This window comes from Thamnophis elegans, chromosome 2, assembly GCF_009769535.1.
Source record: "Thamnophis elegans isolate rThaEle1 chromosome 2, rThaEle1.pri, whole genome shotgun sequence".
Taxonomy (NCBI): Eukaryota; Metazoa; Chordata; class Lepidosauria; order Squamata; family Colubridae; genus Thamnophis; species Thamnophis elegans.
This window is the reverse complement of record NC_045542.1, coordinates 67,943,027-67,959,362: the sequence shown is the minus strand read 5'-3', so window position 1 is coordinate 67,959,362 and position 16,336 is coordinate 67,943,027. Positions and strand designations below refer to the sequence as shown.

The window sequence follows — 16,336 nt, the reverse complement described above, 5'->3', positions numbered from 1 at the left end:
AGGAAAAGAGTGGGAATACAATTATATGACAATATACTGTAATTAAATTTAAGCATATATGTGTCTTCTTTACTTTCCATCTAAATGTATGAGTGACTTCCAGTTGCCCTGTATACTGCCCCATATCTGTGCAAATCTCATATAATGTATAAGAATGTCAGGACACCACTTCCTTTTAACCTGCCAGCTGTATGAACAGATGGAAAATATGTTACAGGACCAGAGGGAGATGTCAAAATCCAAACCACAGGGAAAGGAACAATATGCAGACTTTTCTTTTTATTTTACCAATATATTAAAATATACTGTAGATTTTGAAAGATAGCACTGATTACTAGATTACTATTTGTTTTTAAAGCAAAGTGCATTGGGATGTGCAATGAAAATAGCATGTTTTTTCAGCTTTTCTTCGCTTTGTGGGAATAAATGGTTGAATACAACTTTTTTCCCAGAAACAAAATCTGATTTTTTTTAGAAAGAGTCTGAAATCTGATTCATTTTTGAGATGAATAAATCAAAGGAACCAGCGAGATATTTATATTCTGTTATTAATATATTCAGTTCTCTCTTAGCTCAGTTTTTATTTTTATTTAATAATTGTTATTATGTATTAATTGTTCTTAATCTTTTTATATGCCATTCAGAGTTACTTTATCTTGAGAGGGAAAGCAATTTAAATTTAAATAAATAAATAAATACATACATACATACATACATACATACATACATACATACATTTCTGGAAGTTTTCTTAATTGATTCAAAACAATTTAAGATACCTCATTTTTTTTACTTCTCTCAGTAACTTAAACTGAGATTAAGTAGCCTGCCTGATACTACTCAAATAGTTAAGATTTGAGTCAACAACCTCCATATATATATTAATACTATAAACTGTAAGAATGCAGATGTTATATTTTTTCTTAACATTTGTAAACAGCTGCATGACCTTATTTATGACTAAATTAATGTTTTATCTAAGAAAAAATCAACTTATGGTATATATTTACTAATTGCTTTCTCTTTCCAAATATGTATTTTTTAAAAATATAACTATACTTTCACACATTTGCATTTAGACATCATTTGCATTTAGTTCTTTGGAAGTTACTCTAAAGTTAGTATTCATTTTTATTATGATGATCACTAAACATAGTTATACAATTTGTAGTAGAATTTACAGAGTTCAAATGGAAATACATAAAATTACTCATTAAGTCAGGGAAAAATTAAATTAGCAATGAAATACAAGAAATAGGGTTGAAAGACTAAATACTCAAAACTAAAAAACTAAATTATAAAACTACTTTGCAATATACATAAAAGAAAATGCTCAGCCTTAGAAGAGTAATTATAATAAACCTATTAAAAATAACATAACACTTCAAATATAATTGTCAACTTACATTATTTGTTTCTCATCAGAATTGTCATGTTTCACTATCTGTTTCCTAGTAATACAAGTTCTTGAAACATAATCTGGCAACTGTTCATAGTAATTATAGTCTACCAAAAGTAGGGTTTAATATAATTTCATCATAAAATTTCATCATTAAGTCATTACAGCAGCATGGGGTCAAGAGAGTTATCTGTTCCTGAGCATCAGGGATAGGACTGTCTGGAAAACTAATATATTGGTACTTTCGTTCCAGTGCAGTTAAAGACAGTATGTTAAAATCTTCTAGGATAAAAGCCCTATAATATCTTTCTAGTAGTAAGATTCTATAGATATTTAGCCAGGACCAAAGATTATGTTCCCTTACTGAAAAAGGAGAAAAGTCCTAGCATTATCTCTCCGTTAATGGAAATCTATTATTTCCTATCTAGCAAATGTTTAGCTTTGGGAAGTAACAAAGGATACAGGTATGTTATAAGGTAGGCCAGTATGTGTAATAATTTATCCATCATGTTCTTCCAAGTTGAGTAAACATGTAGTGGCAGCAATGGGGCAAGATTTTTGGAGAAGAATGCCATGTTAAGCCAGTAAGTCATCATTTTGCTTCCATTGAACTGAGAACTACTACAATCAGAATCTTGTACTACAGACATATTGAAAATTACATTGAACAGTTTCCAAAAAAGGAAAAGTATTTTTAACAACACAGTTTTGATATATTGAAAACAACTTGAACAATTAAAAGTTAACTTGGGGTTTTCTTCTTGCACCTATCCTAAAATTTTCTTCTCATTTTTAAGTATATATTTCAGAGCAAATGATATGACTAGGGAGATCTCCAAATATCATCAACAAAACTTCCGTATCATAATTTTCATTGCCATATTTTAAAGGTGTATATCAAGTGAGATTCATCTACAAATGAAGAAAACAAAATTTAGAGTGCAGTCGTGAAACTCAAGTGTTGCTTATTTGTAGCTACTATATTCTATGGATCTGCTTCGTTTTAAGATGGAACTAATTCAATAATTTTTTCCACTGTAAAGGAACATGATTACTTGTAGTAATCACAAGTGTTCCAGTATTTTATAATGGGAATTGTTTGACTAGAAAATAAAATATTGTGCTATTGACAAATGATGCAGAAATAGAGCCAATTGATAGAAAGAATTGATTGAAAGAGCATATAATTACCAAAGATGAGTATTTCGGGTCAACATAAGCAGGAAAAGCAACCTGGCTAGATTGTTTAGTTGTTAAGAAAGGTGGATGAAAACCTGGTTTTTTGGGGTATTGCCAATTTATAATAGGCATGTTTCACAAAACTATTTTTGGACATGGAATATCATGGTTCCTCTTCCCCGACCTTTAAAGATGATTAAAAGCATAAATATGAAGTGCTGATACTCCCACCACCACCACCCCAAAAAAGTTTCCACTGCAGTTGTATGTGTCAACTCTGGAAGCTTTAACTGGATGAAGCTTCTTAGTCCACTGAAGCATTGTTTCTTTTAGAATAATTGAAAACAAGGAAAAAATAAAATGGGCAAGTCATGCTGATAATAGGCAAGCAAAGACTTGTGTGTTTAGTTGATGATTTTGGTGAGGGGTTAGCCTTTTTTACATAAGAGGTAATGAAACATTGCAGAAATGGACTTTAGAGTTTTTTACTTGTCTTTATTATTAACATTTTAACATTCATGACTAGTTCCTTTGGATTATTGACAGTTTTATGGCCAGTTCAGAAGAAGGGTTCCAGTCAGCAATAAATGTAGACATTATCTTTTCTGTGATCTAAAGAAATCAATTTAGCCATCTCAGCAAGTTCATCTTTACCAACTATTCCTCCATTGTGGATAGAGCTTAATAATCTTTAAAATCCTCTGAATCATGTGGGTATTTGAATCCAAAATTTTCTAACTTTTTTTTAAGTCTATCAAATATGATAAAATATTTTTTGTAGTTCACATTTGCAGTATAAAACTGAAGTGCCTTTATACATTCTAGACAATTTCTCTGGCAACATAATACCAACAGCACATCATTTTATAAAAAATATCTTTAAGATTATAACATAGTGTACATTTCAATTCTTTCAACCACATATTTATCCATTGTTCAATCTGTGTATTATAACCAAAATGTATGTCATACATTCTTTCACTTGTTCTTCTGTTTCAAATTTCAATACATTTTATATAATTGCATGTTATCATTTGTACACAATTCTGTTTCAGACTCAGTCTCACAATGTTCAAATCCATATGCTCTTTTGTCTATTTTAAATCTTTTGGATAACTATAAATAAGAAAATTGTTGGCAACTATGTCCCCCTACTACTTGTTCTTTTGATTTAAGTTTATATTCCTCTTGACAAATTCCTGTACTTACCATAAATTAGCCATTTGTTTTTGTCTATTATTTCTCATATATAAAATGCTTTTTGAGCTGAGAGCCACAGAGGTATTTTTGGGGACAGTCTGAGTTTATACCTATTCTATATTCTCAGCATGAATCCTCCAACATTTTTAAAATCACTAAAATCATTGTTAAAGTCTAATTTTGTTCCTCTTTGGTTTTAGTGCTATATTGGTCTCTTTCCAATTCTTTGGCATCTTTATTCCTTGCAAGATTGATTTCACTGTGTTTTACAAAGGTTGCAAAAGTTCATCATCAAAATATTTATAGTAATAACCTATTAATCCATCTGGTCCAGATACCTTTCTTGTTTAATCTTTTTTACAACTTCAAAAACTCTCCTTGTTGTTATAAGTCCATTCATAATGAGTCTCTGTTCCTCTCTAGTCCTTGGTAAATTTTGTTTCTTTAAATATTAATCAATTATCTCTACAGAATTATCACTTCCTTTAAACAGGTTTAAATAATATTGACAGAATGCTTTTTGTATGGCTGTGTTATCCATTAATACAGTATATCTCTCTTGCAATTTCAATAACATTTTCTTTCCTTTTTCTTTTCATAATTTATATACCAGGCAGTCCCCTGATTTATTTGCAAACTTTGTTATTATTTCTTTGCTTTGCAGAATTCATTTTTGATTTCTATTATTCGTACTCTAAACATAGATAAATGTTATTGTAAGAGCTTAATTTGTTCAAAAATATTTTCTTTCCTGGAAATTTCTTCTTTTTTTTTCTCTTCATATCATCCAAAATAGCGCCTACACTATTGATTCTTTCTGTGGCAACATTTTGCTTTGTCTCCACCCAAAACAACTAAATTTGATTTTATAGCAATAGCACTTAGACTTATATACCACTTCATATGCTTTTACAACCGTTTCTAAGCAGTTTAAAGAACATATTGCCCCCAACAATCTGATTAAACAAAATAACAGAATTATGATTCAAAGAAGTATTTTGAAATATCTCTACTTTAGTAGAGATATTTAGTAGCCATGTTCTTTGAAATGAAACTTATGTCTGTACTTGAAAAGGATCCATGACTTCCAGAAAAATAGTTGTGCTTTCTCAAATAGCCATTATTCTATCTCCATATATCAAACAGCCCTAAATTGTCCTTCAAATCTAAGAAAACTCTTGGCAATTTGCCTTGAGTGATTTTAATATCAGGAGCTCTAGCCAGAGGTGGTATTCAGCCAGTTCTCTCTGGTTCGGGCGAACCAGTAGTGGTGATTGGGGGAGTCTCCACCCACCGGCCCAGATGTAATGCACAAGCACTGTTCATGTGTAGAAGGCAGTGCGCATGCGCAAGCACGTTCACATTTGCGAACTGATAGGGAAGGTAAGTGAATCCCACCTCTGGCTCTAACCCACTGTGAAGAGATTGTTCTATTCTACTTAAGAGATCCCTCAAAAGAGCTGTGGTGGTGCAGTAGTTAGAATGCAATACTGCAGGTTAACTTACTGCTCATCCAGGAGTTCGATTCTGAGTGGTTCAAGTTTGACTCATCCTTCCATCCTTTCAAAATCAGTAAAATGAGGACCCAGCATTTGTAATCCATAATCAAGCCAAAAAAAAAATGGAAACATCTATTCCTATATTGCTTAGATCAGTATTACCCCTTTCAGTTTTCTGTTGCACTTGTTAAATATTTTTTGTAATCTCATCTGACACCTCAAGAGCTTTCCTTGCCTTTTGGACAGAATCAAAATCAGTTGAAAATTTCTCCTATTTAAAAGTAAAAATTACACCTTCCAATTTGTCCCATTAAAACTGAAACTTCTGCATTAATCTGTCAGTTAAAAAAAAGAATACATTTTTCTCTTGTTCTAATAAATGTATTTAAGAATAATTACATTTGCATTATCAATCTTCAGTCTTGATAATTTTGCAGTCAGCTGCAAAATTTGATCTCTTGTTCTACTTCACAAAGTGTAACAAAAATCCTTTGGAACTTTTCCTATCCTCACAAATATTGTACTCATTGTATAGAATTTATCACCTTTTTCTATGGCCTTCTCATTCAAATGCAAAAAATTTGCCAAAGATTTAGTAAACTTTTTTCCAATAGAGCTAAATTATTTAGTTCTCTTTCCAACTCTGTCTGTAACTTCTGCCTTACTCTCTAAAATTTCCACCAATTTGTTTTACATCTCCAGAAAGTTCATCTTCTTAAGTTCTTATTTCGTCTCTCTTTCATCCTTCATCCATTCTCTTTCAAAAGTTGTCAGTTTAGTATCAAGTGATTCAGATAACTTATTGTTCAGTTGCTCAAATATTTTCTGAATCAAATGTGGTGTAATTCCTCTCACTGCAAGTTGTTCTATATATCCCTACACCCTACTAATTTTACAGCTTTTCTGGTGGTTGCCATTATACTATTATTATCTCAAAATGAATATTTCTCAAATAAGCTTCCTTTTTCCCCTATTTTGTCTTCCTGTGCCCTTAATTTTTTTTTAATCAAATAGCATTAGTTAAAGTTACAGTCAGGCTCACAGTCAGCATCTCTATATTCACATTCTGGCTGATAGTACCTTTATGTTTTTGTTTTGTAACACCATCAGTTTTCTGCATTCCTTAATGGTAAACAAACAAAAAGAAATCCACAAAGTCCAGTTTATTTTTCTATTTTAATTCCAATCTGTTCAAAAGAACTTTTACCACAAAGTAATATTTAAAAATAACTGTATCCTGTATCCATTTTCAACTATTTTACACCTTCTTCTAGTTAAGTTTTTTTTTTCAAATGTTTTTTCCCTTTGTAATCCCGAAAGAACATTGATTCACCAAGTGGAATTTTTTTATCCTGCTACTCTCTCTTCAGCTATGAATTAGTTAGTTAAAACTGTTTAAGAAATGGGCTCAGGTGAGCCTTACATCCATATAGGCTGCATTATGGCTACAAGGTTGATTGAAATCTCTCAACTCTCAGCCGCTCATCTCACAAGCTAAGCACAAAAACTTCAGTTCCTGCAGCCTATTCATGAGGAGCAGCTGTTTGGATTACCTGTGGGCAATCTCATGATCTCTTCTTTTTCTGCAGAGACTGCACTGCCAGAATCTAGAACAGGGGTGTCAAACTCATGACACGTTTTCATTATGTGATAGATCGTATCTCCCCCCCCTTCCCTGCTAAAGCAGGGATGGGTATGGCAAGCGCATGACACATCTGGGCTGTGGGCCACGAGTTTGACATCCCTAATTTGGAACTCTGCCATTACGCTGTCCTTGCTCCTTCAGGAATGACTAGTTCTCCATGAATTCTCACTGGGATTCTATTTGTAATTGATACATAGTTTCCTACTACTACTATATATTTTTTTTCTTAGTCAGAAAATCTGCCAGAAAGGAACAGCAAGCCAACTGCAAATATATTTTAATTGATAGTTCTGGAAGTTCTTTTGAATGTTTCTTTTCACTGTGATAGTGAATATTGCTCTAAAGCTTCTAACTATGAAAAGATAAAAGTCTAACATAAAATACAAAATTAATCAACAAAAAAGCAAGTGCTACCTGGAAATTAATTTTACATTGGTTTATTCTACTTTCACAAAAATGTGAATGCTTATGTGTACATGTACATGTGAAAAGATGTACATGTGCTTATGTGAAAAAAGATGCTACAATACTTTTATTACAAGAAAATGTTCTATTGGTATATGTTTTTCTGGTAAATTGTTTTTCCTTTTTGTAAATAAAATATGAATTAGATTTTAAAAATGCATTGAGCATTAGGTTTTGTTTTGCTAAAACTTAAGAAGCAATGAAGCAATGACACTAGACAGCCTCACAAAGCCGGTTCAGGAAGAAAAAAAAGATTTAATACTATAGTCTGTAGGATTACAGAACTCTTTTTGATAAGCTTTTCATCTCATTCACCATCTCATCATTATCTCTATAGGGTTTCAAATAATCCATCTATATTGTTATGTGTATGTATTTCAAAGTGGTTTTATAGATGCAAATGTATGAAAATCAAAGACAGGAGATAGGGGTTGTAATTTCAGGCCCTGTATCTAGTAATATTTGCTGTCTTAGATTTTTATGTTTAAAGTACAAAAGTTCAAAAATGTAAAGTAGGATAATCATTCAAAGATTGCTCAGTCTTACTTCTTCTAATGACCATATTTTTGGATATTTAAATAACCTTATTTTAAAGGCAAAGAAAGGCAAAATAAAATGCAGTCAGTAAAACTGAAGTATTGCTTTGAAGTATTCCAACTCAGAAATGAATTCTTTTCTAAAACATCTGTCTCTTCTTCTTTCCATGGAACCTACAGTTGCCTAAGGATGAGCTATGAAAACATTTGTTCATAAATGGATGATAGCTTGGGTCATCAATGTTTATGAATGCAATATCAGTAGGCTATTCAGACAAAATATTCTCTAGAGATTATTTTGAGGATGTAAATACTTAAAAATTTCCTAGCATTTCTCTGTCCATAGATTGCAGCTATATGTGTTGATGATGATGATGCTGAAAAATCCAATTAATTCTTGAGAATATGAATCTACCTGTCTGCAAAGATGCTATTAAATTAAATGTAACAGACTTTGGAAAATATTTGGCAATTCAGTGTGTCAAGTGAAATTCTGTATGTAACATCCTTTTATGTTAAACCCCATGCTATTTTTTTCAGCATACTAATCAGCTAGGACAAAACATGAGAGAATAAAAAGGTATAGAAAAATAATTAAGGTGTGGGAGGAAAGCTGCTCGGGGATGGTGCCCTAATTATTTATACTTCTTACATATTCTATTATCTACGTATCAATGATGTTTACATATCAAGTTACATTCAAATTTTGAAGCACCCCAACTCCAATTATACAATATGTTTGGATAAATCCCTAAGTGATTTCTGCAATATGCTTCAGTGAGACCAATAAAATATTTACATGACACATCTTTCTTCAAATTTGAGCATATATTTACTATTTATGTGCAGTTGTTTACAAACTCAAATAACAAAATAGAGAATATGGCAATTATAGAAGCTTGGACACCTTGTCAGTAGTTAGTCAGTTAATTTGTAAAACCTCATTTAGTGGAAACATTATAGCTTCCAAACATTTCTTATAGCTGGCTAAAAAAAATCTTTTTTTCTTTAACCCCCCACCCCCCCCCTTTGTTGTAGAATATGTTTAGTTGAAAATATTCTCCAGTCTTCTATGTGTAACAATTTTTAGATCTCCCCACTGATTTTTGGAAATATCCATATCTAGAAATAATGAATGAAATCACAAACTTTTATCTTTCTTAGCTGTAATTCTTGATTAATTTTGAGGTGTTTCAGACTGATAACCCTGAATTATATAACCCTTTTCATCAAGAATTTGTTTGAAACAGTTAATTTTTTTGTTTCCTCAATCACACTTGTAGCACTTTAAAGATTAACACATTCCTTTCAACATTCATTTTATTCTGAACTGCAATATTTATTAGATGTATGAATTAAGATCCTAAGCTTTAGATGCATATTTCTAATTGGAGAGGAAGTTTCAGTAAGCTCAGTTGGAAATGAAATGAAAAAGTACAAGCTGTGCTGCAATGACTGTTAAAAAGAGGAGAACCATAACATGTATAATATTTGGAAGGACTTCACAGTTGTTTAAAAACCTGAAATATTCTGTACTGACAGTAGGGGCAAGCTGTTAGCCATAGTTTTCACTGGCTTTCATTGGCATGGCGATGCTGATGAATTAAATTGAGCAAAGAAGAAAAGGAATGTAAAGTGAAATTAGAAGATTATTAGACTAATAAAGAAAAACATGTCCTAAACATTTTGCACAGCATATTTTTGATAGTAGAGGAATATTAAAGAAGTTTGTTATGGAAACTGTTTAAAGAAGAGTTGGACCAAGAATAAATGAACTAGGATATTACCAAAAATGCTAATTTATATAATTAAAGTGAATGTTTCTAAGTTTGAATTCCATATTTTACTCTTGTTTCATTCAAATAATCTGAAATTTAAATAGGATTCATTTAGCAAATTCAAAAATTAGAACTGCATTTTATACAATTTTCTTTTCTCTTTCTTTCTCTCTCTCCCTTCCTTTCTCTCTCTCTCTCTCTTCTTTCTTTCTTTTCAATTTTTTCTCCATGACAAACACAAACCTGTTATTTCATCTTTGAATGATGCAGTCACCCCCTTGTAATTGGGTCCATCCACTTTGCCGCTGGACATCCTCTTCCACTCTTTCTCTCCACCTTTCCTAGGATTACAACCTTCACTAGAGAGCTAGATCTTCACATAATGCGACTGAAGTAGAATAATTTGAGCCTGGTCATGTGTACCTTTGGGTGACTTGATTTCTTGAATGAATACATTTTTGTTTTCTTGGTTGTCTATTAGGAGTCTTTGCCAACACCAAAGTTGTAAAGCAGCAATACTCTTCCTATCCTGCTTCTTCAAAGTCCAACCTGTGCTTTCATAGTGTGTCACAGGCAACACCATGCTTGTACGATTCTGATTTTTATAGGTTAAAAACAAATCATAGCATTTAAATATATTTTCAAGGCCTTAATTGCAGTTCCACCAAGTGCTAATCAATGGCGTATGTGTTGACTACTTACCAGTATTCCTTTATTACCGATGTCTGATCCTAAAAGGCAGAAGTTATTATCACTTAGATATCTTTATTGTCAATTCTGAAGCTGGCTATGTATTGTGCTTGATATCAATAGTTTGGTTTTCTTTATATTTAATTTTAATCCCATGTTTTTATTATGCTCTTTGTCTTTTATTGCAAATCTTTTGCAATTTTGGTTATTATAGTAGTAACATCAGGATGGTGCGGTTACTGATATGTATTCTTCCAGTTTTAAAACCACACTCATCTTCCAATTCAACTTCCCTTACTACATATTCAGCATGTAGATTGAATAAATGAGGGGAGAGCATACAGCTTTGTCTTGCTTGAAGCTCTTATGATTCACCATGTTCTTTGCATACTGTGGCTTCCTGATCTATATATAGTTTCCCCATGAGGAAATAAAGATGTTCTGGGATTCCCACTTTTCTAAGTGCATTCTACAGCTTGACATAATCAATTCGAACAAGGTCTTTAATTTATTCATTTGTTTATTCCATGTGATCTATAACCTGAACATGTGCCCAGGGGTATTATCTAGGTTATACAGCAACCTCCTTCTGTCTTCACCTCTTGGCTTATCACGTCCAATGAGGTATAGCTGAGCCAATAAGATATTTTGTCACTTAAACCAGATGGTCCAAGACCTGTGAGGCCAACTCTTACTGATTATCCAGCAATAGATCTGTGTACTTATGTGTTTTGCCAGGCATAAATATATTCTGCTAAAATCAGACTTCCTTCATACCACATTAATAATTGAAGAAATGTTTGATTTTAGATTCCCTGCTGTCCCGGAATTGGAGAATAGCTATCAAGTGTTAAGTAAAGGACAATTAAAATGGAGAGATGAGGATGAAATTATAGTTTTAACATGAAGCCTATTGTGTGACATTATGTTTGATTCCTCTGGTTTAAGTGACAAAATAGTTCTAGATACAAGTTTCACAATAACAATGAATAAGCTACAAACGAATGGACTGGTTAGCTAACAACTAGGTAAAAGATATGCTTGCTAACACATTATTAATACATCATCCCCACAAAAGGCGATGTGAAAACATCTATTTTATTTTGGCAGAACCTAAAAATCCCCAAACCCTAGGCTGTCACTGTTTAGCAAGAAATGTCCCCTTAAAACGTTTGCATAATTTCAGAGGCCTGTGTGTCCAATCACTCAAGTAACTTCAACAAACAATGTTAATTGTCTTTGTTGCTTTAAATATTTTGATTTATTTGTTCACTTCAAATGTGGATGTTGTATCCTTAAAGAGTCCATAGGAGACTAACAACCTTTAAAAATGCAGAACACAAAATGAAAAGGTAAAAATCACAAATAAATTGTAAAATTAATTAAAAGTGAAAAGCCTCACATAAAAGATGTTTTTTTGTCTAAGGCAGAGAATGAGATGAAAGGCAGTTGCTGTGAGATGACCCCAAAATGATATAAATTGAAATAATAAAATTCTGGGATTTTATAAAATGCTACTTATGTGATTATTGCAAATGGTGAAAAAAAATCTCTTAGATTTTTCACAAGGGACTTTGAGATAGAATTATCCTATTTTTTACCAACATTCAGTAAATTAAAGACAATTAAAAAAAGCCAAAACATTTTTCTTCAAAGCTTATCCCTCCATGCACAAGAGAAAATAATCACAAGACAATTTTGTCCTCAAATTTCCATATTTCATAATTGGGACTGCTGCCAATCCATCCAACTATTTAAAAGACAGTTTTTTTCAAGAAGCAGAATTCTGGTAAGAGCTACAAGTGCAGTTTTCTTAATTGTTTTACATAGAAAAATTACTTTATTCAATCTTTATGCATTGATAATTCCTGATAATGATTCTAATAAAAGTCTTCAGAGTCAAGTGCAGTCAAGTGTAAATATATGTTACACACACAAACACACACACACACACACACAAACATATATACTGATAGATCAGTAGGAAGATTGCTGATTAGCAGTTTGAGGTTGATGTATGTATGAGCTATTTTAAAATAATGAATGGGAGTTTTAGAATATGTGGCTATATTAAAAAAATAAAAAAGTATTTTAAACTTTTGATTCTGGAGAATACTTAAGGGATCTAATATTCTGTATGTTTTTTACTGCCCAATAAGAATTCCAGAGACAGTTAAGAACATATTAACAAATCCCTGCACATCCCTCAGTTGTCTAGGAAACAAGCAGCCAGCCAGTCAACCAGTTCAATAAAGGATTGTTAGAAAGAAATTGAAGGAATGTCTGTCCTAATGAGCTGAAAAATAAGTTAGATTCAAAAATGAAAGTAAATCATTTAATATCTGTAACCTGATCTCTTTCCCTGTTAATAAATCTTGTTAAAGAAAACTTGACCCTGGGAGAAAGAATGGAACAGTTGTAGGGCATTAGTAGAAATCTCCAGGGCATTATGGTATTCTACTCAACTGAAAGAAGGCATTGTGAAATCTCCCTATTGCTGCTAAAATAACTACATAGACATGTCTATGAAACCATAGATAACTGAACTTCACCTTAAGGGGATATTATTTTACTGTGTTTCCAATATTTTTGGATCTTCTGAGATTTGGTAAATGAACTGCAATCTTTTTGAAGAAAAAAACAATCATAATAATGTTCTTTTTAAATTAAACTGCTGGCCAGCTGCACTAGTTAAGCAAAGAAACAATGCCCTGCTAATGCCTATATTATGTTATTTGATTAAGATGTTTTCATACTGGATGCTCACTGGAGAATTCTGGGAGTTGAAGTCTACACATCTTAAAGTTTCCAAGTTTGAAAAATACTGCTCTAAGAATTCCAAAACCACATATTGGTTTTTGCAGAATAATTACTTGCTTTCACTGATTTTCTATACTCTGAGAGGGAATACTAAAACAATTATTATAAATAAATGAAAATACAGTATTTTCCAATTATTGGGGGTAGAGATATTATGCTCCTGAGAGATGCTATACAAAATAGCACAAATTAATCACTGACATTGTTAGAATTGAGAAATGATTCTACAAACTTGGCAAACATTTACTTAAACAATTATTACTCTGTCTTAACTCCATTATGCCAACCTGAAACACAGGAACCTAACAAATTAACATCTCTTTGTGTGAGAGAGGTTGGTGAGCTATTCACCACGTGTTTTTGTCAATCTCTAGAACTATGAGATGGTGAAGGAAATAGAGATTGCCCCAAAGCACCTTTCCTTTCTCTCACATATCCCAATAGTTTACTAAGGAGGTGTAGAAAATGAAATGAACAAATAGACACAATGATGTAAATAAACCGGAAATGCAACTGAAGACAGCTGAATACCCCGTAGTAATAGTTTATGGCTTGGTACAAAATTACCTTCAGGAATGTGTTCACTGGAATCAGTTAAACCAATTCGATCTTATCACTATGTTTTCTATAGACTCTGATAGGCTGAATTCTGTGGTTTGGACTTTTTACATGTTTTCCCGTTGTTATTAGTCTGTCTGTAAACAAAATATGAAGTTAATATGAAATATAAAGTGCAAAACTAATGTTCAACTAAAGTTAAGCAAAACTAATACATGGCTTTCTTGAAAGTATACATATCGTTCTCTAACCTTGAGTGACATGGAATAGATGCATCAAATTTCCAGTCTTTTATCTAGAGTTTAACCAGGTTGAACAAATTTTTAAAATGTTTTCATCTCTGTCTTTTCTAGAATTACAACAACAGCTGCATGCATGATGGATCTACGAAGATATCCCTTAGATGAACAAAACTGCACATTAGAGATAGAAAGCTGTAAGTATTTTGTAAATGCTATTTTTTGTTTGTTTTATTATCTGCAGCAATCCATATCACTCATGTGACCTACAGGATAGAACCATTAAAATTAATAGTAATGCAGAATAAATACTATAATCCAAAAGAAAGTTTGGAGAAAAACAATAGTCAATTAAACCAGTGGTCCCCAACCTTTTTATCGCCGCGGACCAGTCAGCCTTTGATAATTTTACCGTGGCCCGCTGAGCGCGTGCAGGGGTGGGGGGGCGTTGTTCGCGACGACACATCGATTGCGTACCTGCGCGGGGCTCTCTTCCCTGGAGCCTTTGCGCACGGCCCAGGAGCTTTTGCGCACGGCCCAGGAGCCTTTGCGCTGCAGCGATCATGTCCCCCGGCCGCTGTGCGGCCCGGTGCCAGGTACTCCACGGCCCGGCACCAGTCCGCGGACCGGGGGTTGGGGACCACTGAATTAAACAACCAAAATATCCACAAGGAATCTACCACCCAGGGCTCCTCCCCTGTCCCAGGAATATGAATCTTAAGTGGAATGGTGTTTCAGAGGGCAGGCTCCATAACAGCTTCCAACCAGATCACATTATTCAATTGATAAAGCCTGGGTCCAAGGAGGAGGATAGCACCTCTCTGACCCCAGAGAAGTGACTGGGGGAGCAGGACGAGACATTCCTGGGTCCCTTGGGCCTTAGAGGGATGACCGGTGATGGAGAGAGGGTACAGGATGACCAAGCGAAGGAGGAGGAGGAGGAAAGAGTAGATAGTGGAGCAGAGGAGTGATGGAGGAACGATTCGGGCGGATGAAGAAATCGTTTCTCATCCGCCCAATCCTCGAGCACAGAGGGTGGAGAGGTAGCAGGATCAGCGCAGGGCAAACCAACGGCTCGTGGGAGAGAGCACTCCTCATCACAAGGCTCACTTGGGGAATAAGATTTAAAGACACACCATGGGAGCACGCCGCACTTGTTTGAACAAGAGTTACCTTTTTCCAGCCACGCCTGCAGTTGTTGACTTGTTGCCACCTTGTCTTACTGTGCTTAGCCTTGCTTTGCCTGGGTTCGACTTGCCTGGCTTGACCGTGGGGAAGTACTCAGTGACACAGCTCTGGGAGTCTGTTCAACAAGGACTCCCTGGAAACAAGTTTCCTGAACTGTGTTTGCTCTCAGAACTGGCTACTACTCTGGACTCACAACAGCCAGGAACTAGTGGATCTCTATCTCTCTCTCTCTCTCTCTCTCTCTCTCTCTCTCTCTCTCTCTCTCCCTCCCTCCCTCCCTCCCTCCCTCCCTCTCTCTCTCTCTCTCCCTCCCTCCCCCCCTCCCTCCCTCCCTCCCTCTCTCTCTCTGTGTTTTTGTGTGAGAGTATTTGGAGCATTGCTCCTGGACTTACAGTGAACTGTGGGAACTTTGGGTGGGGAGAGTTGGAGCAATTAAAGGAGTTCAAAGCATGACAATTCTGTGAGACTGTATGGGATATGTAGATACTACAGGAGATATACAGTAGGTGATTCCTCAAATAATTAGATCTTATGCCATGAAGGACTTTATATGGGAGATAACCATCACCTTGATTTGCATTACAATTGTTTGCTGAATTCAACTGGTTAACACTTTTATCTCACACATGCTATTAACTTAGTTGCTCCGATGTCTATATTTAGAATATATTTTGGACTAATGGACTAATGTTTCTGCCATAAGGATTAAGAGTTTTTGTTTGGTTTACTTGATGAACAATTTTTAGTTTTAAAAGTGTCATTCAAATGTTTTTTGGCATTAATGACAGGAGTATTAGGATTCATATCAATTCATTTATATCTACTAATCTTGAGTTGATATTTGCTTTATTTTTTTAAATAAACACTTTATATTTATTCTTGAATTCAGTGATTTTTGTCATCTGGTAACTAATTTGCATCATAGCAAAATGTGTATTTTTCTGTGCTTTTTAAATAATTCTTTCCTGGTTCACTATACAGATTCATTGTACGTAATTCCTTTCTATTGCATGTATATTTAATTCTGCATTTTTATAATAGGTAGTAAAATATTATCAACTATTGTATAGCATAGCATCTTAGTTAATTGACTCAATTTATGCAAGCATTTGTGCAAGAAAAGAGTGTGCCAATAAGGCC

At 33.8% G+C, this 16,336-nt stretch overlaps 1 protein-coding gene across 2 annotated transcripts in view; it reads left to right on the top strand.

Annotated features, from left to right (window-relative positions):
- The window catches only part of GABRB2 (gamma-aminobutyric acid type A receptor subunit beta2), a 107,308-nt gene that overhangs the window by 45,533 nt on the left and 45,439 nt on the right, over positions 1-16,336 (top strand). For both annotated transcript variants that reach the window (XM_032211014.1, XM_032211013.1), the window contains exon 5: positions 14,123-14,205. In XM_032211014.1, coding sequence (XP_032066905.1) covers positions 14,123-14,205 — 83 coding nt within the window. The remainder of the gene's footprint in view (positions 1-14,122; positions 14,206-16,336) is intronic.